At 46.2% G+C, this 26,679-nt stretch overlaps 1 protein-coding gene and 1 non-coding gene across 4 annotated transcripts in view; one reads left to right on the top strand and one right to left on the bottom strand.

Moving 5' to 3' along the window:
* Positions 1–26,679, bottom strand: part of Tiam2 (TIAM Rac1 associated GEF 2) — a 182,248-nt gene that overhangs the window by 22,884 nt on the left and 132,685 nt on the right. The window contains exons 15-16 of one of the 3 annotated variants that reach the window (XM_070010673.1): positions 25,872–26,135; positions 11,641–11,744 (exon numbers count right to left, since the gene is read on the bottom strand). In XM_070010673.1, the coding sequence (XP_069866774.1) occupies positions 11,641–11,744; positions 25,872–26,135 (368 nt within the window). Of the gene's footprint in view, positions 1–4,711; positions 4,842–7,301; positions 7,409–11,640; positions 11,745–25,871; positions 26,136–26,679 lie in introns of those variants that run through there. The other 2 variants (XM_070010674.1, XM_070010675.1) reach the window with 2 other exon arrangements.
* Positions 9,903–9,966, top strand: Trnaa-ugc (transfer RNA alanine (anticodon UGC)). Its single transcript has one exon. It is a non-coding gene; the product is annotated as a tRNA-Ala (tRNA).

Below are 26,679 nucleotides of genomic sequence, written 5' to 3' on the forward strand. Positions count from 1 at the left end.
GTTTGTGTCCTCCTGCTTTTTGATAATGGCTCTACCTCCTGTTCCTGTGACTGGGAGCTTGTAAATTCTTTATGTGGCCATTTAGCATTATATATGTATGTTTAAACACCTTTTACCTTTTGCCATTCATCACTCACTTTGTGTGCACGTGCACACTACTCGAAAGAAGTCTCTGAAGCAGTACCTTTCCACCTGGGGAGAATATTTGAAGACGACTTCCCTTTCCTTTCTACCTGTCACCCACTATTAAAGGCCTTGGTCTCAGGCTGCAGCTTCCTTATTCTCTCCGATTTTCTCTCTCAGCCTACTTTTGTTCCGATAATCATCTGCATTGGATTAAACTTTTGTGTCAACAACAATTCTGGTTAGTGGCTAAGGCCTTCACTTAGCACTCTCCTCCTGGTCGGTTTCCATGGGAACTACCCGTTTCCTGAACCAGACTTGCTATTCTGGAGCTGAGACTCTGACTTAATTCTTGGCAACTGACAGCACACTATGAGAAGTCTTTGCAGGACAAGTCTTTAGATATTATATTTTCTGAGAATTTACTGAGCTGAGATTTTTTTTCCTTTTGCATATTAATGATGGAACACTAAAGCACTAAAAGGATTGTCTCTATCTTACTGAAAGAGAAAATGTCACTCAAACCACCTGTAAATAAATTATTTTTGCACTAGGGTTTGAACTCAGAGCCCCACATGCTCACTTAACTTGCTTGCTTGGCTGGCACTCTACCACTTGACCCATGCCTCCAGCCCAGCTTTTTGCTGGCAATTTGGGAAATGGGGCTTCTTAGACTTTTCCACCAGGACTGGCTTTGAACATGATCCTCCTATCTCAGCCTCCTGAATAGCTAGGATAATAAGTGTGAGCCACTGGTGCCCAGCAGAAAATGATCTTTAAAAACATCTCTCTAGATCAATGGTTGGATAATCACTTTCTATCTTCATAAATCACCTATAAAAGCTTCATGTCCAACTTCTCAATATTCAAATAAAAGGAGAGCCAGAGACGGCCAGCTCTTCATACTCTGGGAATCACAGAGCCAAGGTGGCCATGGCTACGCTAGACAGTCACCTGTGTGACTGTCCTTGACCTGCGTCTGAGTGGGGACTGTAAACAGACCCATGCTGGAAGCAGCGGGACACGAAGGGCTCTCCCATCATGCACAGCTGTGGTTTGCCGCAGCCAGCCACAAACCCCCCAGCCTGGGCGACCACTAGGCCAGAACTTCCCAGGCAACTGCACCTCTCACAACTTCCTCATCTGGCAACACCAGAGAAGTTGGGAGGCAGAGAAGAACCAGAGGATGCAGAGGGCAGAGGAGGAAGGATTCATTGAGAGCTGGACAGACCGCAGCCTGGGGAGCAAGCTGGTGGCAGCCCAAGCGACAGAAGGAGCCCTTAAATCGTCTCTGGCCTTCTCCTTTCCCCATACCAGCCACAGAGGAGATGTTGTTATTGTCGTTGTTGCCCTGTCTTCCGGCTCTTCTAAGAACAGCAGGGGACTGATTACCAACGCTAATGAGCCAGGGTTCACCCTCAGCAGCCCCTGCACGCCTTCCCACCCCCACCCCCCCATCTCCCGTCCTGACGTGAATCCACTCGCAGAAAGATTCCAGATTCCGGAGGAAACTGCAAAATGACTCAAAATAATTGCTCAGACCTTCTCCTTTTTTAATGTAAGCAGCTCCGTTGTGGGACTGGGACATGATGAAAAGCATAAAAGCAGCATTAAGAAGTAAATGCCTCCTCACTATCTGCCCAGTGGACGCTTTTATTTAACTACAGTCTCTTAAGTATCAAACGGACTGCTGCAGGCATTCTGACAGTGGTTGATACATGGCAGGCCTAACTGGGGAAGACTTTAATAAATAGTCTGGTTCAACCCTGCCATTCTTGGTCAAGATGAACCATTAGGCCACACACAAGCCATCCAAACAGTTGAAAGCCCAAATGAGATTGTTGTAATTTACAACAATTTACAACAAGTAACAGGTGGTTCTCACACATTTTGGGTAAAAACTACAGGAGACACACCAGCCTAAGCACCCCTAAGCTGAGTGCAAACCCTCTTCCAACTACCAAAAAAAAGTCTACATACGGAAGGAGCGCTGTGGCTGAAGTGCTAGTGTGCTCACCGAGCTGAAGAGCTCAGGAACAACCCTCGGGCCCAGAGTTCAAACCCACGACCAAACAAAACAAGAAAGAAAAAAGTCTACATACAAAGTTCAAGATCAGCCTTGGCCTGCATAGCGAGATCCTGTCTCAAAACAAAAGCAGCAACTAAAACAATAATGAAAATCTTGCTCCAAAAATATAATTACTTTTTCCCCACTAATTTTAGAAAACAAAACTTTGCAAACACCATGATATAATGTTGCAATTGACGTTCAGCAAGAAGGAGATGCTAACCACTGCCACCAATATAATCCAGTCTGGTCTCAACCCAAAAATGTACTGTTGTGCTGGAATTGATAGTCCACACTCATTGTCGCTTAAAACTTTTTAAAGCTGGGCATCAGTGGCTTACGCCTATAGTCCTAGCTACTCAGGAGGCTGAGATCTGAGGATCGTGGTTCAAGAAAGTCTGTGTGACTCATCTCCAATTAACCACCAGAAAACTGGAAGTGGCACTGTGGCTCAAGTGGAAGAGTGCATGCCTTGAGCTGAAGAGCTGAGGGGCAGCACCCAGGCCCAGAGTTCAAGCCCCATGACTGACCAAAAATGAAAAAAAAAAAAAAAAAAACTTTTAAAAAATGAATAAAAAACATTGATATCTAATCCCACCCAACCAATTAAAAGTGGAAAATGAAAAACAAAGCTCAAAATGCCACCTGACTAACAAACACGGGGCTTTTCATATTGCAGGTACTTGATAATTGATTCCGAAATGTCAATAATATTAGGTAGAGACGGAGGCTGGAGATGACTCAGATGTTTGTTCAAAGTCAGAACAGTGAACCCCGTGGATTGCATGGGTAAGGAGAGTTCCGTAGGCAACTTTTTAAGCATACGTGTATGAACTATTCTCTGGAGCTTCCAAGCTTCTCAAATGTTCAAAATGATTTCCTGAAGTAGGTAACATAGGAAAAAGCAGGGAGGACATGAAAGAATCTAAACAACATGACCTTGACTGAACTTTACCTTAAACAACTTCCACCAACCTATTTCACTTCAGCCAATTATGTGAATAACCACAGATGGCAAGTGCTGACTGTCTTAGGATTCTTCTAAAAGAGAGAGAGAGAGAGAGAGAGAGAGAGAGAGAGAGAGAGAGAGAGAGAGAGAGAGAGAGAGAGAGAGAGAGAGAGAGAGTATGTGTGTGTAATGGCCCCGGGGCTTCAACTCAGGGTTGGGGCACTGTCCCTAAACTCTCATGCCCAAGGCTAGAACTCTACCACTTAAGCCACAGCTCTACTCTGGCTTTATGCTTGTTAATGGGAGAAAAGAGTCTCCTAGACTTTCCTGCCTGGGCTGGCTTCAAACTGCAATCCTTTGATCTCAGTCTCCTGACTAGCTAGGAGCTCAGATTTATTTTTCCTTAAGCAGCTTTCTTTATTCATGAACACATAAAGTGACATCAAGCAAAAGACTGCCTTCACTGAGAAGGACAGGCAGGAAGAGGCTGCAGACAAGGCAGACAAGGTGGGTGAATGCACCTTGACCCAGAAGTAAAGAAAGCGGTCTTCAGTGCAGGACACAGGGCCAAAGCCCATATGCCCAGGTCTCTTAGGAATGTGTGAGAGTCCTAGCAGGGAGTTTACAAAAGGGGAGGGTTTGGCCTAACAAATTCAACCCCCCTACTTTCTTCCATCACTAACACAACACTGTTCAGAGGCCTCCCTAACTATCTAATCTCCAACCTAAGCAGGCTAGACAGGAAATAAACATGCAGAAATAAGAGCTGAGAGTGAAGACTGACTTTTTCACCCCACCCTGGCTGTGGCACAGGTGACCGGCAGGGCGCAGGAGGGGCACAGAATGGCAGACGCTGTCCCACCACCCAGGCTGCCACTCCCTGGAAAGGATAAATGCACCCCTCATTGCAGATAAGATGGGGGCACAGCCCTGTTATTTCGGAGGAGAAAGAAGAAAAAGGTGCACACGAGTCACCAGGTAAAGCTCACCGTGTCACTGCCTAGTCAGGGTCGAATCCCCCCAGCCCCCGGCGCTGGGAGCCTCCCTTCACTTCGCTGTTAGTCATGGTGCCTGCAGTGCCGGGAGGGGGAGGATAATTACCCCTTCCGCGCCTGGGCGCTTGGCAGCGGGTTAATTCAGAGCCGGGGACACCTGACAAGCCTGATCCCCAGCCCACCCCGCGCGTGATTCCTCAGTTTCCTTTTTTACTTTGCCACTGGGAAGACAGCTCCTAGTAGCAACTTATTCTTTTTCCAGAAAAACAGGGGAAGTGAGGAAGAATTAGGGAACAGGTGGAGAAAAACAGGAAGGGGGGACACTGGGGACAAGGCGCAATGGAGGAAGAGCCCAGCTTTGTCCGCGGCCATCAGAGGTGGAAAGAGAAAGAAAGCTGTGAGCCGAGGACCTCCTGGAGTCCTTCCAACCTTTCTGACAGGAAGGATATGGCGGTCCCAGGGGCACCCCAGAGTCGGTGCTCTGAGCTTTCTGTTCTTGCAAGCCTCAAGTCTCTCCTTGCCAGGCTTGGGTGCTCTGCTCCTAAACTCCATCTATTCCATGCGAAAAACACTCACCTTCCGCTATGTTTGTAGGTAAAGTCAGCCTCAGGCTCACCCAGCTCAGGTATCAATCAACAAGCGACACCGGTGTCTGAGGTTTGACAGTAGATGGCCGTCAGGAACCATCCTGATGGCAGCCATCTCCATGCCTCTAGGCCCAGGCTGGCCCTTGGCACCAGCTCCTGCCCACCTTTCAGTGTGCTCGGCCCTGGTGACTGGGCTGGGCTGCCAGGGGTCAGGAGGAAGGTCACCCCACTTCCTTACCAGCAGACTCCCTCCTCTTCCTCCTTGCACAGGACAAGCCCTGAGTGTGCTCTTCTGGACTCAGGGTCACTATGCAGTGTTGGCACACTACTGACTGTCTCCCCCTTCTCCCTCACCGCCCAGCGCCTTGCACTGGGGGGAGAGGATCCCCTCTCTCACGCACGTTAACACATGAGTGATTTCTAACCCTGCTGAGCAGGGGTGTAAAGTGCTCGCTGGCCACAAGCAGGACAGAATTCCCATCACAACGTGCCAAGGGCTGGCACCCGTCTGACACATCAACCCCAATGATCAAGGACAGACCTAGAAGAGCAGAGCACCAATCGCCTGGAGCCAGGAAAATGGGAAGTTTATAAAAAGAAAGGCAGCTAACTACAAAGAGATCAAGATGCTCTTTAGAGCCCAGTAAAAAAAAAAAAAAACAGAAAAACATGGCAAAGTCACTTGAAATAAGGTCACCAGCTTGCCACCAAGCCTCTTTCCAGCAGAACAATGTATCTGAGAACGGGGAGCAAAACCTCAACCCAACACTGGCCCTCCTCAAGTCTGTGTCTCGCTGTCTCTCTTCCTGAGAGACAGAGCGCCACAACTTCCTCACTAGTAATGCCTCTTGGGCCTGGCCAAATGTCTTGCCCTCAGAGCCCACAGCTCTGGATGAAGGCAGACATGCACGCATGGGCTTTTCAGTCCCTTCAGTGATGCTTTGGGAAAGCTCATCAGTTCACAACACTGTACTGTATCTGAGAAAAATCCACGGAATGGTGGCAAGGTCTTGTCTTCTAGGAAGTTAACAGGGAGCCCACAGGACCCCAATCTCGAGGCCACTGACTTGCAGGGTTTGGACCTCACCTCTAACACTAAGACTGGATGAACAAAGATGTTTGGCCCCCTGAACACAAACCAACTTCAGTAACATTTTCTTAGAAGGCTAATACACTTACATATGATTTCTTTTGTCCTCAAGTCCCCTCCCCCGCCATGAGCAGACCATTAAGGGAGTTGACTAGACAGCACTCATAAACACAGACATGAAAAGAAATCTACCAGGGAAGGGGATTTAGAGCTTTAAAGTTATCTAAAAGTTCCACAACTTGCCCCAGTTCACACTTGTGGACCATCACACAAGTTCAAGTTTCCAACCAACAGATCAAGATTTCTTTCCAATATATAGCAGCCTGCAAGGAAAAAAAGCTAGTGGGATGAAATCTTCAAGAGAGATTGTCTTCACTACAGGAAAATGTCACACACAAATAATTTGCTTCAAAGAGGTTCTCTAGTTGAAATTCATCCAGGCAACTTACATTTAGAAATAGAGATGTGTAGTTTTAAGAAAAGGATAGTGATTAGATCTTTGTGTTAGAAACATCTTACAATCCAGAAGACCTGGAAATAATGCAGGAAATGCACAAAAACATGTACGCCCGAAGGAGCCTCTAGAACTAAGCGTGTAGCCCCCAAACCTTCTGCTTTAGACTCTTAGATATGCAGACTCTTAAAAACAATTCCTGTGGAAAAACCTCAAAAGGTGGAGCCAATTGGGCAGCAGGAGTCAAATATTAAATACAAGTTACGCTCACGCTGGGTACTGAAAGCCTTGTCATTAGTGTGCATTCTTTTCTACTTTGCAAAAACAAACAGGACAAAATATATCTTAAACAAGACTGGATCACCAACAGCACCACACACACTTGTCATGCTGTATGTCTCCAGATCCCAAAGCTCGCTGTTCATCAACACAACGCCTACCAACTGCAAAAATAATCCTGCCACCACCACACTAGGTGATTACATAAAATTCTTCCAAAAAGCTGTAAAATTATTTAACCAGGGAGAACTAAATTAAAAAAAAAAAAAAAACATTCTGCTTACCTGGATGAAAGAGGGGTTCATTCATTTCTGTAGATTTGCTTTTACAATGTAAGCCCAAATAAGTGCTCTGCTCCGAAGAAATTTAGCAAGCATAAAATTATTTGCTATGTTCAAATTCCCCCTTTCTCTCTTTCCAAACATAATTATACGGAGTAGATGTTTCCATAGGCCTTTCTGATGGCTTTTTTGTTTCAAACCAACAAAATTAATGCAAAGATCAATTTGAAGACCTCAGGCTGAGAGAAAAGTTTAACCATGACACACAACTACTACACAAAAAGGGTTCTCTCGGGCTTCAAGGGTACTGTTAAGAGTCCCTTCTGGAAAGACAAGCAGAGCTCCTCATCTGCATAACAGCCTTTCTACATTGCTGGAGTAAAGGCAACTTCTGATCAAGAAGGAAAACCCTGCCAGCCTGCCTGCATTGGGATCAGGAACTACACCTGGGAATTCGAAGCCCACCTTCACTTACCTACTGCATGTGGAAAGGACACGTTCTGAGGAACCTGCTCTCTGTCCCAGAAGGGTTTCATCTACCGTCAGTTTCTCCAGCAGGGTGGAAGGCAGAGCCCTCTCGCTCTCATTCCCAGCAAATGAAATGAAAACACTCCCTAGTGTTCTTCTCAGCCACACCCACCCACAAGGACGTCCTAGCGCCACCCAGCCATCCTCCAAGCAGCTCGGTGACTGAGGAAGGCTCACCTACCTCCTCCTGGAGCCCACCCCTGCTGCAAGCCTGCCTGCTCTGGAGAAGCACCAAGCTTCGCAGACGTGGCAATGACAAAGTCACCAAGTGCCACATGTCCACAGCCAGCTCCGCACACAGAACAGGAAAGGTGAGCAGCATTTTGGCGGGGGACAGCTGTTAACACGCCTCAAGTCCCCAAAACAAACCAAAGACTCTTTCAACCCCCTCACCCCAAGAGAAAGTGTTTATTCCTTTCCAACTCCCAATGATGACAATAGTGCAGGCTAATTGCTAACAACACCAGGGGAAAGAATTCTCCACGCAGGAGGGGCTGACAGGGTCACACAAAGAGCTCTGACAGTAATGGGCACCCTTGGAGAGAGAGAAGGCAATCAATTATGAACCATTTGCAGAAATTGTGGGGCTGTCAAAAGCCTGGGTACAGCTGTGCTTGATCAAGTCAGCTTTGGATGGTTTTCAATAGAAATTATTCCTTATTCTCAAGTCTAGATACTTGTTAGTGAAACACCCCCAATAGTCCAGGCTCAACCTGAGCCGAATGAAAAGAGAGCTGGTGACCCTGGGAAGACCTGGGAGGCAGAGGCAGGTCTGACTGAGGAGCCATCACCTCCTGAGACCTCAGTCAGATAGCAAGTCTGACCACTCCCAGCACATACTGGGAACATACAAGATAGCACCCCAGATCACGGTTTCAAAAACAGAAGAGGAGTTGAGAGCTGGTGGCTCATGCCTGTAATCATCCTAGCTACTCAGGAGGCTGAGATGTACAGATCACAGTTCAAAGCCAGCCTGGGCAAGAAAGTCCATGAGATGCTTATCTCCAATTAACCAGCAAAAGCCAGAAGCGGAGATGTGGTTCATGTAGTAGAGTACCAGCCTTGTGGTTCATGTAGTAGAGTACCCAGGTCCCAGTGCTCAAGCACGTGCAAGTGCGCGCGCGCGCGCACACACACACACACACACACACACACACACACACGATGGCTGCTTTCAGAGATAACCTGCTATTTCCACGAGGTCAAACTATCATACAGAACTTTTTAAAACCCTTTGATACTATCTTTTCCATCACAGTGACTTCTGCTGGTGACCACAGATTCATTTGTCCCAAGAGACAAAGAACACAAAGCTATAGGAATCTCTTCACTCTGTTTTTAGTGCACAGAAATCCACTGCTATATGCAGGTATCTCCACCTCAGAATACCAGGGAAGAGATGGCCTCAGACTTGAGGGACCTGGACAGCAGCACACATTTAACTTGCTCACACTCTAAAGAAACCCAACATCCAAAGAGCCACAAAACCTGAGACACCAACAGGATGCCAAGAAGCAGATTCCACACCTGACTGCCTGTTGGGCTGGGTCGAAGTGTAAGGGCACCAGCAACACTGTGCACTTGCCCTCAGTGTGTGTGGGTAAGGTGTGCATGGAGCACAAATGGATTCTGTGTAGAGACCAGAGGACCATCCTGGAGCCTGGAGGTATCTCATTATGTGATGTCAACATTACTAAATGGGGCTGGCTGGGGGGGGGGGGGGGGGGGGGAGAGAGAGAATGGGACACACACATGGAAGACTCACACTCTGAACCACTTCCAGTCTTACCCAGTTATTTGAATGAGGGATACTCAACTTGCATTTTTTTTTTTTTTGGTTGGTTATGAGGCTTGAACTCTGGGCCTGGACACTGTCCCTCAGCTCTTCAGCTCAAGACTAGTGGTCTACCATTTGAGCTACAGCACCACTTTTGCTTTTCTGAGTGGATTATAGGAGATAAGAATCTCATGGACTTTCCTGACCGAGCTGGCTTTGAACCGCAATCCTCAGATCACAGCCTCCTGAGTAGCTAGGATTACAGGTGTGAGCCACCAGTGCCCAGCTCAACCTGTATTCTCTTATACAGGACTTCAATTCCATGTTCCTGGGTGTATATGCAGACACACACATATACATTTGCTTTCTCCCTTCACCACTTTTCACAGCGGAAACTGAGATTACTCCAGATGCAACCTGAAATGCATTTTCTCCTTTTTCTAAATTCCTAACAGTCCTGCTTCATGTGCTTGTGACAAGACTGTCGTAGAATAGGACTGGACACAGCCTCAGTAGGCTAACTTTTCATGTATCTATTTTACCAAATCTTAACATACAACATGGGGAAAATTCATTTCCTTCTTTAGAGCTTGAATGTATATGTCAAACAGAGCATCATGGAGAGAAAAGTCCTTATCCAGATGGCATTAAGTCATTTCCCTTAAGCACCAGCCATGCCAGTGCATCACAGCCCTCACCTTAAATACAGAGCTCTACTCCACAAGCTTTTGCTTTTTTTTTTTTTAAGAAAAAGGTTATAGGGGCTGGGAAGGTGGCTCAGTGGTAGAGCGCTTGCCTTGCAAGCCAGAGGCCCTGGGTTCGATTCCCAGCACCACATAAGCAAAAAGAAAAAAGCTGGAAGTGGCGCTGTGGCTCAAGTAGTAGAGCGCTAGCCTTGAGCTGAAGAGCTGAGGGACAGCGCCCAGGCCCAGAGTTCAGGCCCCACGACCGTACCCAAAAAAAAAGAAAAAGAAAAAGAAAAAGGTTATAACAAACCAATCAATATGGATTGATTTGGTTAGGTGCTAATGCCAATAATCCTAGCTACTCAGGAGGCTGGGACCCAAGGATTAAGGTTCAGAGTCAGTCCTGACTCTGTGAGAGCTTGTGAGAGTCTTATCTCCAATTGACTACCAAAAAGCCAGAAATGGAGCTATGACATAGCAGACATGTTAAGGACAGATACTACACAATTCCATTCATAGATGAGGAATCTAGAATTGGCAAAGGAGAAGAAAGGATGGTTGATGTGTCCAGGGGGTTGAAGGAGACAATATGGAGCACTTCTGTCTGGAACAGTAAGGGAGCTCTGGCCACAGACATGATGATAGTTACAAAGCATCGTGTGTGTGCCTCAGGGCCGGTGGTGTGTATAACTGAAAATAGTAGACCGTAGCAAATTTTGTGTCACACACACTGCAGCATAACAAAATGAAAACATTCAAAAAATAATTGATCTCTGGCCAAAAGAATTATGTAGGACAAAAAGGGAATAATAATTTAATAATAATAATATCAGGACCGGGGACTGGTGACTCACACCTATAATCCTAGCTACTCAGGAGGCTGAGATCTGAGGATCGCAGTTCAAAGCCAGCCCAGGCAGGAAAGTCTGGAGACTCTTAATTAACCACTAGAAAACCAGAAGTGGCATTGTGGCTCAAGTGGAAGAGTGCTAGCCTTGAACTGAAGAGCTCAGGGACAGTGCCTATGTCCAGAGTTCAAGCCTCAGGACTAATAATAATAATATCATAACGATAATTTCAGAACACCTGAGCACAGGAGTTCCTTGTCAAGGTCACTCAGTCAAGGTCACCCTACCCAGTGTGAGGACATCATGGCACATCTGCCTTATTCTTTGACGTCTGCTGAAGATCATGGGGGAGTTCTGACTATGCATATGGTTTTTGAAAAATAAACAATGGGTAACTGTAACCCCTCTCTATATCACCTTTATAATAACAATAAAAAATTAAAATAAAATAAACAGTAGAAAAGGAAACTACAAATACTTTTTGTTTGGCTTGGGTTTTCTCAGACAGGGTCTCAATATTTAGGCCACATTGGCCTTGAACGTACAACGTACCTTCTTAAGTACTGGGATTACAGGTATATTTCATTATACCGAGCTTGGAAACTATTATCTTATTGTGTATGTGTGTGTGTACTGGTACTGGGGCTTGAACTCAGGACCTTGTGCTCTTCCTTGGATTTTTCCTTCAAGGCTGGCACTCTACCATTTGAGCCATACCTCTACTTCCAGATTTTTGCTGGTCATTAAAGATAAGTGTCATGGACTTTTATACCTGGGTTGGCTAGGATTACAGGTGTGAGCCACTAGTACCCAGTGGAAAGTATTATCTTTAAAAACAAAACAAAAACAAATATCTGTATCCAGTGCTAGAGGTGGTACTATAAAACTCCATTTTTAAATCCCCACCTCAGGAAATGACAAGAATTAACCTTTGCCTCCCTGGTTCTCAGTTTGCAAACTGGACCAGCCTCTTACCCGGAAGGTCTGCTCCATCTTCTCCCTGTGGGACACCTGATCCAGAGTGCCATCCGTCTGACTCCTTTTCAAACCAGTTGTGATGTCAGGGACATTGCTGAAATCTGCAGGAGACATGATAGAGACATACAACAGATTAGGTCACCTGCAGGAAATGTTTATGACTGGTTTAGTGGCTCACAGGAGGGAAAGAAGAAAATGGCCAACAGTTAGTGGGCAATACACCATAGACCCTTGATGCCATCAAAAGGACAACGCACACATAGCCAGTCCCCTACTGAAACCGACAGGAAGCTCCCACTAACCAAGGACGCAACATCTTTTTGTAGTTCTGGGCAAAGGAACCCAATCAGCACCATGCTTTCAATGCCCTGTCGATTTTTCCCATTTTTAGGCAAACTACACCTTATCAAGCCCTGATCTGAAATAATTCATCGAGACCAAGAATCAAGGACTTTTGTTGGTATTTTCTTATTTTTGGCTAAGTAAGAACAAAACTAGAAGGATAGTTTGGGGCTTAGGGGGTGAAAAAAACCAATGATCTAGTGTCATGGATACTTCCTGTAATCCACTGTACAGGTAACACTAGCAAGTGTTAACTCTGACTCTTGCATCAACCTCAACTCCATCATCCCAATGAAAAGTCCTACTCTGAGCAGCCCCTGTTGATTTACAGAGTAAAGGGGAAGAAATGGCGGTAGTGGTTCCCGCTCTAACAGTTCTTTCCAGGGCTCTCAGATTACCAAGTCAAAGAGCTAGAAAGAGTGTGAGATGCATATGGTACTTCCAGTGAGATGTTCATGCTCAGTAAGGTCCTCACAGATGAAGAAGGCCTCCAAGGGAGGCCTCCTGACAGGGAGGGCCAGGGCAAGGATGGCATCCACAGAGAGGACATGCTCAGTGCCAGGAGAGAGCCCTGGAAGCACGCCTGCAAAGGTATGCAGGAGAGGAGGTGCAGAAACCAGCAGGAGTAATGTCATAGGAGCAGCTCCACGTGAGAGCACATTGCCTAGGTAACGGGACCACATTTGCATGATTCCTGCCTTTACCTTGTAAACAAAGAGCTTTGGTATTTCCAGAGTGCCATGAAGCACAGGAAGTAGGACCCGCTGTCCACACATACATTCATTCATGACAGGGATTTCCCAGCACCCACTACACAGCCGGCAGGAGCTAGGTCCTGGTAATACAGATACGGCCAAGACCGGAGTCTCAAGATCAGTGCAGCTAGAGAGGAGCATGAGAAGCCCTGGAGGCTGAAGGTGGGAAGGGCGAAGGATGACAGGGAAGACACTAAAGGTGTCACATGATGGCAGAGACTGCCAGAGGTATCACACAGTGCCATGAGAATTCATAGCCATTCAGTTAATGTATTCATAAAACCTTGTAACTCACTAAGCAGAAACCTTCTCCAACTACTGCTTGACTCTGAAAGAAGATTCTCCCACACTATGTTGATTCAGGCAAGTGAGAGGAAAGGTATGGCATGCACCTACAGACAGAACACTGGACAGATACCCCCTTTCCTGTAGGAACCTGCCTGTCCAAGGATAGCTGCTGAGCCCCCTCCACCACTTTAGGGCCCCTTAACTTCAGGGAGGCCTCTAGATGCTGTGGGGGTTCTCCCTGAGATGGGAGCCATCATAAGCCAGTTCCCACTGGGTGTGGGATATGGCCCCAGAGAAGACAAGCGACTCTAGACAGATCCCAAGATCCCTTAGACAGGGGCTCTCAAAAGCTCTTGAGTACCAGATGTCACACAGAAGAACGCACCTATGCATACAGTGTCCCCTTGAGGGCCTGCAGGGGCCAGCGCTGCCCTGGTCCTTGACTAGCCACAGGGAAAGCCAAGCTGGACAGAACCCATGGCTGCCAACACAACTCCAAGAGTCAAAAAAACTTCACCAGGACCTATGTCCCTGGGGAAAAAAAAAAGAAACCTAGACCTGACACACAAAAGTACATTCTAAGCTGGCTCACTCCTGTGATCCTAGTTACTCAGAAGAGTGAGAGCTGCGATCACAGTGCGAAGCTGGTCTGGGCAGGAAAACCCGTGAGTTTTTTTTTTTGGTCGGTCATGGGACTTGAACTCTGGGCCTGGGCGCTGTCCCTCAGCTCTTCAGCTCAAGATGAGCACTCTACCGCTTGAGCCACTACACCACTTCTGGTTTTCTGGTCGTTTATTGGAGATAAGAGTCTCATGGACTTTCCTGCCCGGACTGGCTTTGAACCACGATCCTCAGATCTCAGCCTTCTGAGTAGCTATGATTATAGGCGTGAGCTACCGGTGCCGGCATCCATGAGATTCTTATCTCCTATTAACTGGGAAAAAGCCAGACGTGGAACTGAAGCTCAAGTGGGAGAGCACCAGCCTTGAGCAAAATGCTAAAGGGCAATACCCAGGCCCTGAATTCAAGCCCAAGCACCGGTGCGCGCGCGCGCGCACACACACACACACACACACACACACACACACACACACACACACACACACACACACACACACACACACACACACACACACACACACACTACATTCTAGAAGAATAGAAGACTAGCTATAAAAGTGTGTAGGCTGGTGAAAACCAAATGCTTATTTACAAAGCTGCTTTGAGTAGCATTCTGGGCTGGGGGTGGGGGTGGGGGTGAAAGCCTGCACACAGCCCCACTTACATTCTGCCCACATCCTGAGCATGGCTGTGAAGTGGGAAGAGTTCCTCCCTTCTCTACACACCACCAGCCTCCACCCGCAGAGACTAGGCATCAAGATGCAGGTGCTGTGACATGCATGGCTCAGATGTCTTCACCCTGACAGGGTGACATAGCACCTTGGGGTGACACTCAGTCTTGGGATGACATTCAGAGCCTTGGGGTGACACTCAGCACCTTGGGTGTCAGAGTCTTGAGGTGTCACTTGATGCCTTGGGTAACAGTGCCTTACAAGACTGAGGTCTAGACATGTCCTAAAGAGTAGCCAATACAACTGTAAATGACAAGCAACCAGACTGCGTCAGGTTAGGCGAGTTCCTGGTGCTGTTAAATGCACTATTTTGTCTTTTGCATGGTATTCCTTGAGGGAAGCGGGCATGGGGAGGTGTCGTGATTTGTTCTTGGTAACTGACAGAGCAGTACTGCAGGCCCCCAATTGGACCTTGTTCTATGTATCGTCTCTGAGCTTTCTCCAGGCCCCAGCCATCAAATAGGTAATGAAACCAGGCAGGCCCATGCTTCTCATCTTAGACGTGGACAACAGACTGAAGGCTGGCCCACTCCACTGTGTGTCCCCTGATCCCTGACCGACAGCCCAGAAAATGTGAGGCCTTAGGTAAGAGATGCCTAGTAATTCAATCTCTTCCTGAACTCTGTGTGGGCACATATCCCATTGATGCTGCTGTCAGCCAAAGAGCTGGCAACCCCAAATCCTTTAATTGTGTTCAAGTTGCATCCTGGGTACCAACTTAAAAATAGACACATCAGGAGATGCTGAAGCTAAGGTCGCCACGCCTACACGGCTCTCAGTCTGATTAAAGTTCACAGTCACTTCCAAGTCTACTCTAGCAGTTCAGAGGCAAGAGTAGGTTTTACCTGTTGCCCCAAAGAAGCCCTCTTCCAGCCAGATGCTAGCTAACTCTGACAGGCACAGAGGAAAGCTGGGAGAGGGAACCCTTGGGAAAGTTCACCTGCAGCTGCATCCTAAGGATGTGTGTGTCTAGCTTGTGCCATCCCATAATCCTAGGCTGGCTGACTATCTTCTTACTCAAGTACTTAAGCAAATAATAGACACAAAGTTCTTCCTAGATCCTGGACACCAACCACGTGCTGCCTGGAGAGCCCAGAGACCCCAGGCAGTGTGTGGCCATGAGGAGGACTGGGGAGGTGTCTCTGCCCTTGAAGCAGCCAGGGTGGCACCTCCCAAGGACACACCGTCTAAGCCATCTGACAACTACTCTGCCCAAAAGTGTGAGGATGCCTCCAGTGCCCTCAGCAAGAGCAATTATAAAAGGAACAATGAAAAAAATACCTCAAGATGGTATTCATCACTGTGCTTGAAAAGAAGAAATGCAAAATGACAGAACATTTGTTTTCTTGGGTACAATAAGACTTTTTTTTTTTTGAGAAATTTACTATGATTTGAATGTGTCTCCAGGTTCACGGGCCAGTAAGTCAATGCCCCAGTTGGACGGCGCTGGGAGGAGGTTCTGATGGCGCCTAGGCTATCTGGTGGGTGGCCCTAGGGCTCTGAGAGGTGGGTCTGCTCTCTCCTCCTCTCCTGCCCCTTCGCCTTCTGCCCTGCCAACGTCCCATCCTGGAATCAGTATCATCAAACCAGCCAGGCTATCATACTTCTGTTCAGAATTCCCCAGCCGTAGCACTCTGCTCCAGAAGTACAAAAGGATGTCAAAGAAAGGAAAGACAGGAAAGGGTGGTCACTCTGAAGCAACTCTGCATCCATTTGGGGCTAAGAATCTGCCAGGAGTGGATGAGAAGGATGGACCCAGTTCATAGCAACAAGGCCTGACGCCCTCCCGTAGGTGCCGTCCCAGGCCTCTGCCCCGTCCCTGGAAGCTCCTTATGTTCTTAATATCACTAATCCAAAGCCCCCACTTTGCTTTTTACTTTTGTTTTCTGGTTCAAACTTAGACATTTTCTCGTTCAAACTCAAGGCCTTGATCTTGCTTGACAGGTGCTCTACCACTTGAGCCATACCTCCAAGCCCTCATACCTCCTTTTGGATAGCATATACTTCTAATATCCTGAAATAAAAATCATATTCAATATAATCTACCTCCACACATAGTTTGGTAAAAAGCAATTCGTGTTCCTAACACTAACATATGGGAAAAAAGCAAGTGGAAACTAGCTTGCATTCTTCAAAAAATGTGCTTTAGCTAAGGGCTGCTGGCTCACATCTAGCTACTCAGGAGGCTTAGACCTGAGGATCCAGGTTCAAAGCCAGCCTGGGTAGGAAAGCCTAGGAGGCTCTTATCTCCAATTAATCAGCAAAATGATGGAAAAGGAGGCTTACCTAAAGTGGTACAGCACCAGCCTGAAGCCAAAGAGCTAAGGGAGAGCTTGAGGCTAAGTTCAAGTCCCAGTAACAGGAAAAAAAAAAAAAAAAGGAGATGAAAAACTCTTTTAAAAATGTGTCTCATACTTTCATAGTTCGTGGCAGACAGTAAGCCGTAGGAGACCACCTACCCGGAACAACAGAGACAGGGTGGGGGTGCTGCCAGGGTGTCCTGGGGGATGCCAAGATACAAAACTCCTGGCAAAGTTCAGCACACCACACACACACACACACACACACACACACTGAGACCAGACATGCCACACACACACACACACACACACACACACACACACACACACTCAGAGACCAGACATGCCTCCCTTTTATGTATTGGGTTGTGGCACTCACAGGGAATAAGAAGCACCATCTAACTTTGAGAAAGAAAATGATTTGGACTGGGTTGTAAAATTGAGCTAGTTCCTGGATCTGATCACTCTATCTCCGCAAAGTTAATCAACTCAGCTATAGGGCTGTAAGTATGGCTCAAGTGGTAGGGTACCTGCTTAGCAACCTCAAAGTCCTGAGTTCAAACCTCATCAAACCCAAAAATATGTGTGCATATACACTTGCACACACAAATGAGTAGAGCCCTGCAGAATGTCTAGAAACCATGTCCCTCAGTAAGTACACTGTAGCTGAATAACCATGGTAACCAGAAACAACCACAAGTGTCCAACCTGTCACCCAGTGGACAGTGCTACGTCCTCCAGGTCGTGCTCTGACCTTCCCTGGGACCAGGATCTTACATTTTCCTCTGCGGCCAGTGCCAAGTACAGGAGATATGCCCAGCGCAGAGCAGCAGCCTGGGGGACCAGGCTCCTTTCTTCCCGGGACAGATGGAGCAACTTAGAAGATGAGTCAGAGAAACAATGTGGAATATTTAATTGGGACTCTCATAGCAGCCTCAAGAATACTGAAGTTGATTATATCATCTATCCTCAGAAATCTCTTCTGTTGCAAAATGAATGGTCTTTTATTTAAAAAAAAAGTGAAAAAATTCTAAACAAAACTCTCAAAGAAGTTACAAGTGGATGCTAACTAGTTCTAATTAAGTTTTCAACTACATACTGCATTCTGGTAGTGGAGTTATACATCTCCAACACTTAATATTCACATGCGACTTTCTATCTACTCATATTCAGATAATTATGATCTTAGTCTGTCCAGATTTCCCAGTGCTCTCAGAATTTCTACTGCGCCATTCCATAAAAAGAACAGCTTGTAAAAGATCAAAGGAGTTTAGATCAGAAAAGGCGCTGGGGGCTCATCCCAACCAATTCTGTCCCCTTATGTATCACTGGGAGTGAGGGGTTCTTAAATCCAAATTCAGTTTCAAGTAAAGATAGGCATTTTGGTAAGTCACAGCTGCCAGTTTAGGAGTAAGAGTACATAATACATAATACATAAAATACATAATACATAAACACTATTATAAAACTCTTTGCTAGTGGCCATAAGATACAAGGCCCAAGGAACAGAATGAACACTGGGACCATCTGCAAAGGCTTAGGACCACTCAACTTTCAAATCCTAACATGCAAACTTTGTATAGCAGTGCTTTTTAAATAAAATTAATCCAGGTTTTCCTAAACTTTATTCATGTTTTTACATCTGAATGTAGTGATTTTGGCCTGGGGGGTGATTTTGGCATTGGCTTAGGTGGAAGAAGTCCTACCTAGCCAGGGCAAGGCCTTGAGTTCAAACCCCAGTACTGCAAGAAAAGAAAAGCAAAAAGGAAGGCGAGAGAGAGAGAGAAAAGGAAAGAAAAAAAGAAGAAAGGAAGGAGAAAAGAAAAGAGAGAGGAAGGGAGGGAGGAAGGGAGCGAGAGAGGGAGGGAGGGAAAGGTAAGGAAGGAAACAGAATGCAGTGGTTAGTGAACCTTTCATTAATGACATTTGCTAAGCTCTTCCATCCAGACAAATTTCACCACCAGTCAGGGAGGCAGAACAAAATATATTATTGAAGGGAAACAACAGGAACCATTCTGTGAGAAAGAAGGTTAACTATGCTGTACTATTAATCAAACGATCACTATTTAATATTTTGTTTTATTACATAAAAATCCACCAACTTGTCTGTTACCCAGGACTCTCCATTATTTTGTTGTTATTCCATTTGTGCTCAGGAAGTCCAAAGCAGTGGTGTGAATGTCCCCATGAAGCTTGTAGAAAGGTGCAGGGTAATGGCACAAACACCATGCCAGAAAGGTACAAATGCCACCCATCTTCCAGGTCCACCCAACCTGAGCTCCTCATCAGTGATGATCTCAGCGAGGCAATCTACCAGGTGATAAACAGAGACACCACTGTGGGCTGCAAACATCCCTTTAGAACAGGCGGCCCTGGCTTGACTCAACTGTCCCGTGGCAGATAATCATAGGAGACTGGAGAATGCTCAGGGGATCAGGAGTGTGACCTCTGATTTCAGGGCAGCATTGCGCTGGTAGCCTCCACGCTGACCACAGCATACAGACCTCTTAGAACTGTAGCACACGAGAGAACTCAGGAGGAAGAGCAACTATTTATATGTGGAAGAGACCCACACATCCAGCTTCTCCAGGCAGGCTATAGCCATAGGCCAGGCCGTGTCCGTGGCCCAGGAGAAGAGCACAGAGGACTGCCCTGCACCTTCACAGGAACCCTGACAAAATGCAACCATGGTGAAAGATCCACAGCCAAGACTTCGGTCCTTCCAGGCACTGACGCTTAAAAGGGCCAACCAAAATCCATGCAATGTGCTAAACACTGAGGATTTCAATGACGTGGAATTTACGTCAAAAAGTCTTACAAACTTTCTCCTCAAGTTCTACTTTAAAAACTTAAGGGGTAGGGACTAGAAAACACACACACACACACACACACACACACACACACACACACACACACACGAGTCTATTTGGAAATGTTGGTATGGAAGGGAGGATAGCTATACTTGTTTTCAATGGGTGGTATTGTTCTTCTGCATTAAAGACCAGAAATGTAAAATATTATTCTGCCCTGAAAAGGAAGATTGACTTCATGCCAAAACACAGGTGAACCTAGTAAACATTTCAGTAAGTGGGAGATGCCAGACAAGACAGGCTACATATCGTACAATCCTTTTAGTAGAAAATATCCAGAATGGACCAATCCATAGAAACAGAAATTAGAGTGGAGGTTGCCAGGAACTGGGAGGAGGGAGATGAGAAGGTAGCTTTTGCACTCAGGACCTCTTGCTTGCTAAGCAGGCATTCTACCACTAAGCCTATGATTTTAGGCTGGTTATCTTTGAAATGGGTCTCAGTTCCTGCCCAGGATGGGTGCCTGGGTCACAGTCTATCTATTTATGTTTCCATTATTGCTGGAATGACAGGCACACACCACTCCACCCAACTGTAGTTGAGAAGGGGTCTTGTAAACGTTTCTATCTGGCTGGCCTCAGACCATGGTTCTCCTATTCTTAGCCTCCCAAGTAGCTAAAAATGAAAGGCATGAGCCACCAGCAGTTGAGTGATTGGTATGGGGTTTCTTTTATAGGTGACAAAAGTGTTATGGCCTTAGTGGTTACAGCTACAAATTTCATGAATATGCCAAAACCACTGAATTGTATAATTTAAAAAGGCAAACTTAGGATATGTGAATTGCAGCGACACACAGAGAGAGAGAGAGAGAGAGAGAGAGAGAGAGAGAGAATGTGTGTGTGTGTGTGTGTGTGTGTGTGTGTGTGTGTGTGTGTGTGTGTGTGTGTGTGTGTGTTTTAAGAAAGTATCCATGTCACTGCAAATTGTACAGGAGAAAAAAGAACCAAATCATACTAAATACATGATCACATTATTACACAGATCACAATCAAGAGCACAAGCTATACAAAAAAGTCACAGGACAGACATTCCCAGTGGACAGTGACCTTTCCCTGAGCTAAGAAAGCCCCAGGCCAGCATCCCATCGCCACCCTCTGCCCCCAGATAAAAATCAAGATGGGAGATCAAGGACTATCATCAATCCAACAACAGCAAGTTGAACTTTACTGAGAAACCTTTCAAAGGGAAAACTAAGTGGTTAAAATCAAGACATTCAGCTGTGTGCCAGTGGCCCACGCCTGTAATCCTAGCTACTCAGAAAGCTGAGATCTAAGAATCGCAGTTCAAAGCCAGGCCAGGCAGGAAAGTCTATGAGACTCTTATCTCCAGAAAACCAGAAGTGGTGCTGTGTCTCAAAGTGGTAGAGTGCTAACCTTAAGCAAAAAAGCTCAGGAACAGTGCCCAGGCCCTGGGTTCAAGCCTTATGACTGAGGATGACAATAACAACAACAAAGTCAACATTTCCCTCATGTGAATAAAAAAAGATGGCACAGTTCCATCTTTATGGGACACAATGACCTTGCCCAAGTTCCTCGTGATTCCATGTGTCTCTGTGCCTTGATTTCCCCAGCTGTGAGAAAACAATGATAATAGCACAGCTCTGAGACACGGGGTGATGCGGGGCATAATAAGCACTCCTCAGGCCTTTGTGATCTTTACATGGAGACAGCCTGCTATTATGATGAAGCCTTAACCAACACCTTCTTCGAGCCAGGCAGGACTGGACTATTTCAGGAGCTGAAATTTGTGCAAAAACAAAAATGGAATGCTTGATTCACTGCTTTGCTTCAGAAACTTTTACAGAAAAATATACATTTTGATAGGATGCAACTTGTTGCTTTAATCATATTAACTTTGAGAGAAAGAAAGGGAAAAGCTTAAACTGCTTCATCTGGTGTTTCTGTTACAGTTTAGGAAGCAAGATCCACCGAAGATCATAGAGACCAGAGCTAGACACCAGGACCAAGGAATCTGAGTTTACATACTTCGTTCAAGAACTCTAGGCCTCTAGGCCTAATGAGACTTTCCTAAAAGCTGCTGGAATTCTTAAGAAACAAAACAAAACAGAAAAAAAAAAAGGATGGTCATACATAAATCACAAAAGCAGCGTTGTACATAGCTCCAGTTCACCCAGGGCCTCAATGGTGGCCTTGTTTGCTTTAAAATAACATCAACCCGTTGGGGAGATGCCAGGGGTAAAATTAACTCTCTATAAAAAGAGTCAATGCTGATATTTCCGCTCAAGTCCAATGTTGCCTATGGACATTTCCTCCCTGCTTGCTCTATGGATAACTAGAACAGAAATTCAAACCCTTTAAGGCAAGAACCAGTCATTCACATCCCAGCAGGAGAAAGTCCTCAGTAATGAGCAGCTCTTGGTGCTACTCTGACTCCAAGCCTGCAGTGCCTCAGGCATTGGGGTGTGTCACCAGTGACCCTGGCCTTTCTTTGTTACGTGTGTCCTCCTGTGCTGCATGGAATGGTGTTCTGGGCTGGGACTGAGGAACAAGTGAGGTGAGCTGACCAGTCAACCTGTTGCTTTAGGAGCACTTTGAAGGCCAGCTGTGATGGTTTGGGGCACAGGATCCCTAACAGAGAGGAAGAAACACCACTGTCCAAGCACAACAGCTGTATTTGCTGGAAACTTACACATACTCACATTCAGAAAAGGCATCTAGAACCAGCAGTGATCCTGCAGCTCAGGTCAAGCCCATCTCCTGTAGACCATTGCCCAAGGGACCAAGTTTGTGAACCCACCCTACCACCGCCCCACAGCGGCTCAAGACCAGCCACCTGGGCTGGTGAAAACTGAGCCTGCACTTTCCTGTACCATTTGAAGGTGGCGCAGTCAGAACAGGACTCTAGTTTGCATTTTCTCCACTGAGCCACCTTCCCAGCCCCTCTAGTTTGCATTTTCTTTTTTTTTTTTTTTTTTTAAGTAGTAATTTCAAAAGCTCACTAGGTGAGCCTTGAGTAGTACCAAGGGAGAGCCATTTCACTCAATGCTATATATATGGATCCAAGAATCTCAACTACCAATGGGATGCTTCTTTTCCAGAAAAGCACAGAGCCTGAAGAACAGCCCACAATCTTCCCCAGCCCATTGGGATCCACCGCTGTGATCAAGTCTTGCTTCAGTCACAGATAGAGACAGGATTTCTTTCTCCATGCAGACCAAATCAAGAAACAAACGCTAACCAACACAGATTTATTTCTAGGTACCTGACCAAAACCAAGAGCAGAGCCAACACTCAGCTCCGTGTAGCTGCTTCTGAGGGACTTCTCAGGGCGCATTTTCAGCACTCTGCAGAGAGAGGCTCAGTATGCATCCCGCTGGAATGGGCTATGCCAGAACACCTCACCTTCAGAGATGTCCAAGGTTCCTATTGTAGAAGCAGGTCTGCTATTGTAGGGAGCCAGGTCTTGCAGAGGCCCAACTTCACTGAGAAAGGAAGCAGAAGCTTGCTTGTATTCAAGTAAGGTGGGGAAATGCTCAGTGCACTCCCCAGTTGTGTCAGAAACTGTCTTTCAAAATCAATTAAACTTCTTTGCCGAGGTAAGTATTTCCGTAAGAAAACAGGATTGCTGCTTTCTACCTCATAGCAAATAGGAATCAAAGCAATGATTAAATATGAAGCTGCAAAGGAAAGGGGAATCAGGGTTCAGAATTCTAGCAGAGAGTAGACATGTCATACTTGAGTCTCACTCACTTCACTGTGGCCCCCTGGGAAGGGGAGAAGCCTCCTTGTCTGGGTGGGGAAGTCGAGCCTGAGGTCTTCTTGCAGGCTCCCGCAAGGGTGGGTCTAAGCTAAGGACTAGGTACAGAAGTCTACTTAAAGGGTAGCCCAGAGTACAGAAGAGTCAAGAAGGGCAGAGGGACTCTGAGAGATCTGGAAAAGATTACTGTGGGCAGCCACAACTTGATTCCAGGGGCCTCCGTGAACAGTGAGACCTGCACCTTGCAACTGTGTCCACAGGGTAAGGAAGAGGGTCGCATCCTCCAGACTCCAACCTCACTGGTGTGGGCTGTCCTAAAGGGATACAAGCCAGAGCCTGCAGGCTGGCCCGCACACCACCTCTCATCGCTCCCATAAATGCAAGCTTCACTTGGAATCAAGATGTTATAAACTTTTTTTTTCCATGTCTTCTCTACCTACCCCAAATTTTACCACTGCCTAAAATGAGAAAGACTTTCTTCTGAGACACTCACTGAATCTCCTTCACCAGCAAGGCAACTACCTCCAAAAGAAAAACAGATCCATGCATGTCCGCTTTGCTTCAAGACAAGTATTGATTGTGGAAGAGGCATCTGGCGCTCAGGCAAGGGGATGAAGAGCCAAACCTGGGGCCAAAAAGATGTAAGGTCCAAAAAGAATGTAAACTCCAGGGAATACGGCTTGCTGGGGGGCCAGGAAGAAAGAGGCAGGCAGCTCGCACCCGGCTCCCTGTCCAGGAGAGGCATGGGCAGACATCTGTGCTGCTTCTCTGTGGCTCCCCACCACCTGGCTCCCTCAACGCGGTGAACACAAGATGCCAGGAGGCCTTGGGCAGTACCAAGGTTCAGACCCTCCCAGCCAATGCCGCTGAGGAGTGTAGAGCCATGATCTAACAGACGTAGGACCACCCGCCTCTTGAGTCCGCTCCCTTTCAAAAAGAGTGAACATAGTTACCTCACCCGCACGATCCTTGTTATCTCTTTTTAAAAAAGGGAATTCTGTCAGGTGCCAGTGGCTCACACCTGGAATCCTAGCTACTTAGGAGACTGAGATCTGAGGATCGCAGTTCAAAGCCAGACTGGGCAGAAAGGTCCACGAGACATTTATCTCCAATTAACCAGCAAAAAGCTAGAAGTGGAACTGTGACTCAAGTGGTAGAGTGCTAGTCTTGAGTAAGAAAGCTGAAGGAAAGTGGCCCTGAGTTCAAGCCCCAGTACTAGTACAAAAAAGGGGGGGGGGTCGCCTCTTTTGCTGCTTTCTATGGAAATTCATTCCTGAAAGAATCCAAAGTATTAGAGACGGTAATTTCTTATTATGATAAATGCATAGAGGTACAACACATGTGGTACATGTGGCCTCAAGAAACATTCAGGCTCAGGGGCTGGGAAGGTGGCTCCGTGGTAGAGCGCTTGCCATGCATACATGAGGCCCTGGGTTCGATTCCTCAGCACCACATAAGCAAAAAGAAAAAAAGCCGGAAGTGGCGCTGTGGCTCAAGTAGTAGAGCACTAGCCTTGAGCTGAAGAGCTAAGGGACAGCGCCCAGGCCCAGAGTTCAGGCCCCACGACCGGACCCAAAAAAAAAAAAGAAAGAAAGAAAGAAAGAAACATTCAGGCTCATACAAGTAGCCCACAGTGGCTAAATGATGGCTTCATATAACCACAGTGTCTGAGAATGATATGACCATTGTCTGAGGATGTTTGCTTTTACCTGCCTAGTCTGTTTGATGGTATTTGAAATTGAAGCACTACTCCGGGAGAGGAGAAGAAAGTGTTAGATATCTGAATCACTACACCTAACAATCAGGTTTTGTCATTTCAAAGTAATGACCTAACCAACTTGCCATATAATTAAATGCATCCTAACAGCTTCTCTTGTTGTTTTTTTTTCATTCATCTCTTGGTGATCATGTGGAGACTTCAATGGGAAATCTATGAACAATTTACTAAACATAAAATGACTGCACATGCCCACAAAGACCCTGTGCTGGGCTCTATGGAGCTTAACCAGTAGCTTCTAGACTACACAGGAAAGCACAGATGCTGGGTGTCAGCATAAGATGCTAATTTACTAGACAGCAAGCTACAAACCTAGGCAAGGATGGAAAACTCAGAAATTCAAAGCTCTGGATGATTTCTGCATATGAAAATCTGAAAAAAAAAAAACAGTGGCATGCAAATTTTCCATTTCAACCCTTCACCAAGGTTGACATTCATGGCTTGGTTTCCAGCAATCACAGGGAAGCAGGTCTGCCTTAGAGCTAACAGAGTAAGAAAAGATCTTCCAATTCTGGCATTCAGGTTTTCACCTGCTCTCTGTCATAATAACCACAGTACTGAATACCACACGAGTAAGGGGAGCACATTCAGAGAGTCTTCCATATTAAAGGTTTTTGTGCAGAAAGATAATTCTTTTCAATGTTCATAAAAGAATAATAATGACTATGACTTGATACAACCTTTCTGAGCTGGCAAGCACATTCTCTGACAAATGAGGATCTTTGAACAACTCCCATGATCAAGTTTTGCAAGCAAACTTGCAGCCTAAGAACACTGGCCACGGATACTGGCGCTGAAGGAGACAGACAGACAGAATATCACCTCACCATTGGCTGGGTTCTTTTTGAAGTTGTCCAGGAATTCCTCCAGCAGCTGGGACTGGTGGGAAGAGGGCAGCAGGGCCTTCTGGTCCCTGGAGCACAGGTCACCATCTGACCAGGAAGTGCACAGGGTTGCTTTTGTGTCCAGAGGTCGGGCAATCAGGGTGAGCCCGACGCTCTTCTCAGAAAACAGGGCCTCCATCTGCTTCAAGTCAAGTTCAGACACGGATTCTCCATTTAAGGTCATGATTTCATTGCCCTTTCTCAGCCCTGAGAACAAAGAAGGGGAAACAGGAAGAGAAAAGGGAGAGAGATTACTGCGAGAAATATTTTAAGATGAAGCAAGGCTTCAAACCCAAGGCTTCAAACCCAAACTCATACCCCCTCAGGTCTGTATAGTATTTCCATGCCTCTCATAGCAACACAAATATTAGTTCTTCCTGAGCTAGAATTGGAGAGACTAGCTTTAACAGGCAACCATTTGGGGAGCTACTTGTTAAATTGTTCTTCCAGGGTTCTGATGTTAAACACCCCAGGGAAAAACATTTGTCTTATCTGTGTCTGTCAATCTCTCACACACTCTTCCTTCCTCAATGTGATATACGATACGTTTGTGTGTGTGCATGTGTCTGAGTATCTCTTTCTTTTTAAACACATACACCATACAAATGGTGTCTTGCTATATATACACACACAAATATGCGTTTGCAAGTAAACATTCTACTTTCTTTAAAATTCCAGAAGCCACTTCTTGACAACACTGTAAGAAGAAAATTTCATGCTGGGTGCTGATGGCTCATGCTCATAATCCTAG

This window comes from Dipodomys merriami, unplaced genomic scaffold (assembly GCF_024711535.1).
Source record: "Dipodomys merriami isolate MVZ:Mamm:240054 unplaced genomic scaffold, mDipMer1.0.p SCAF_8, whole genome shotgun sequence".
In the NCBI taxonomy this organism is placed as follows: domain Eukaryota; kingdom Metazoa; phylum Chordata; class Mammalia; order Rodentia; family Heteromyidae; genus Dipodomys; species Dipodomys merriami.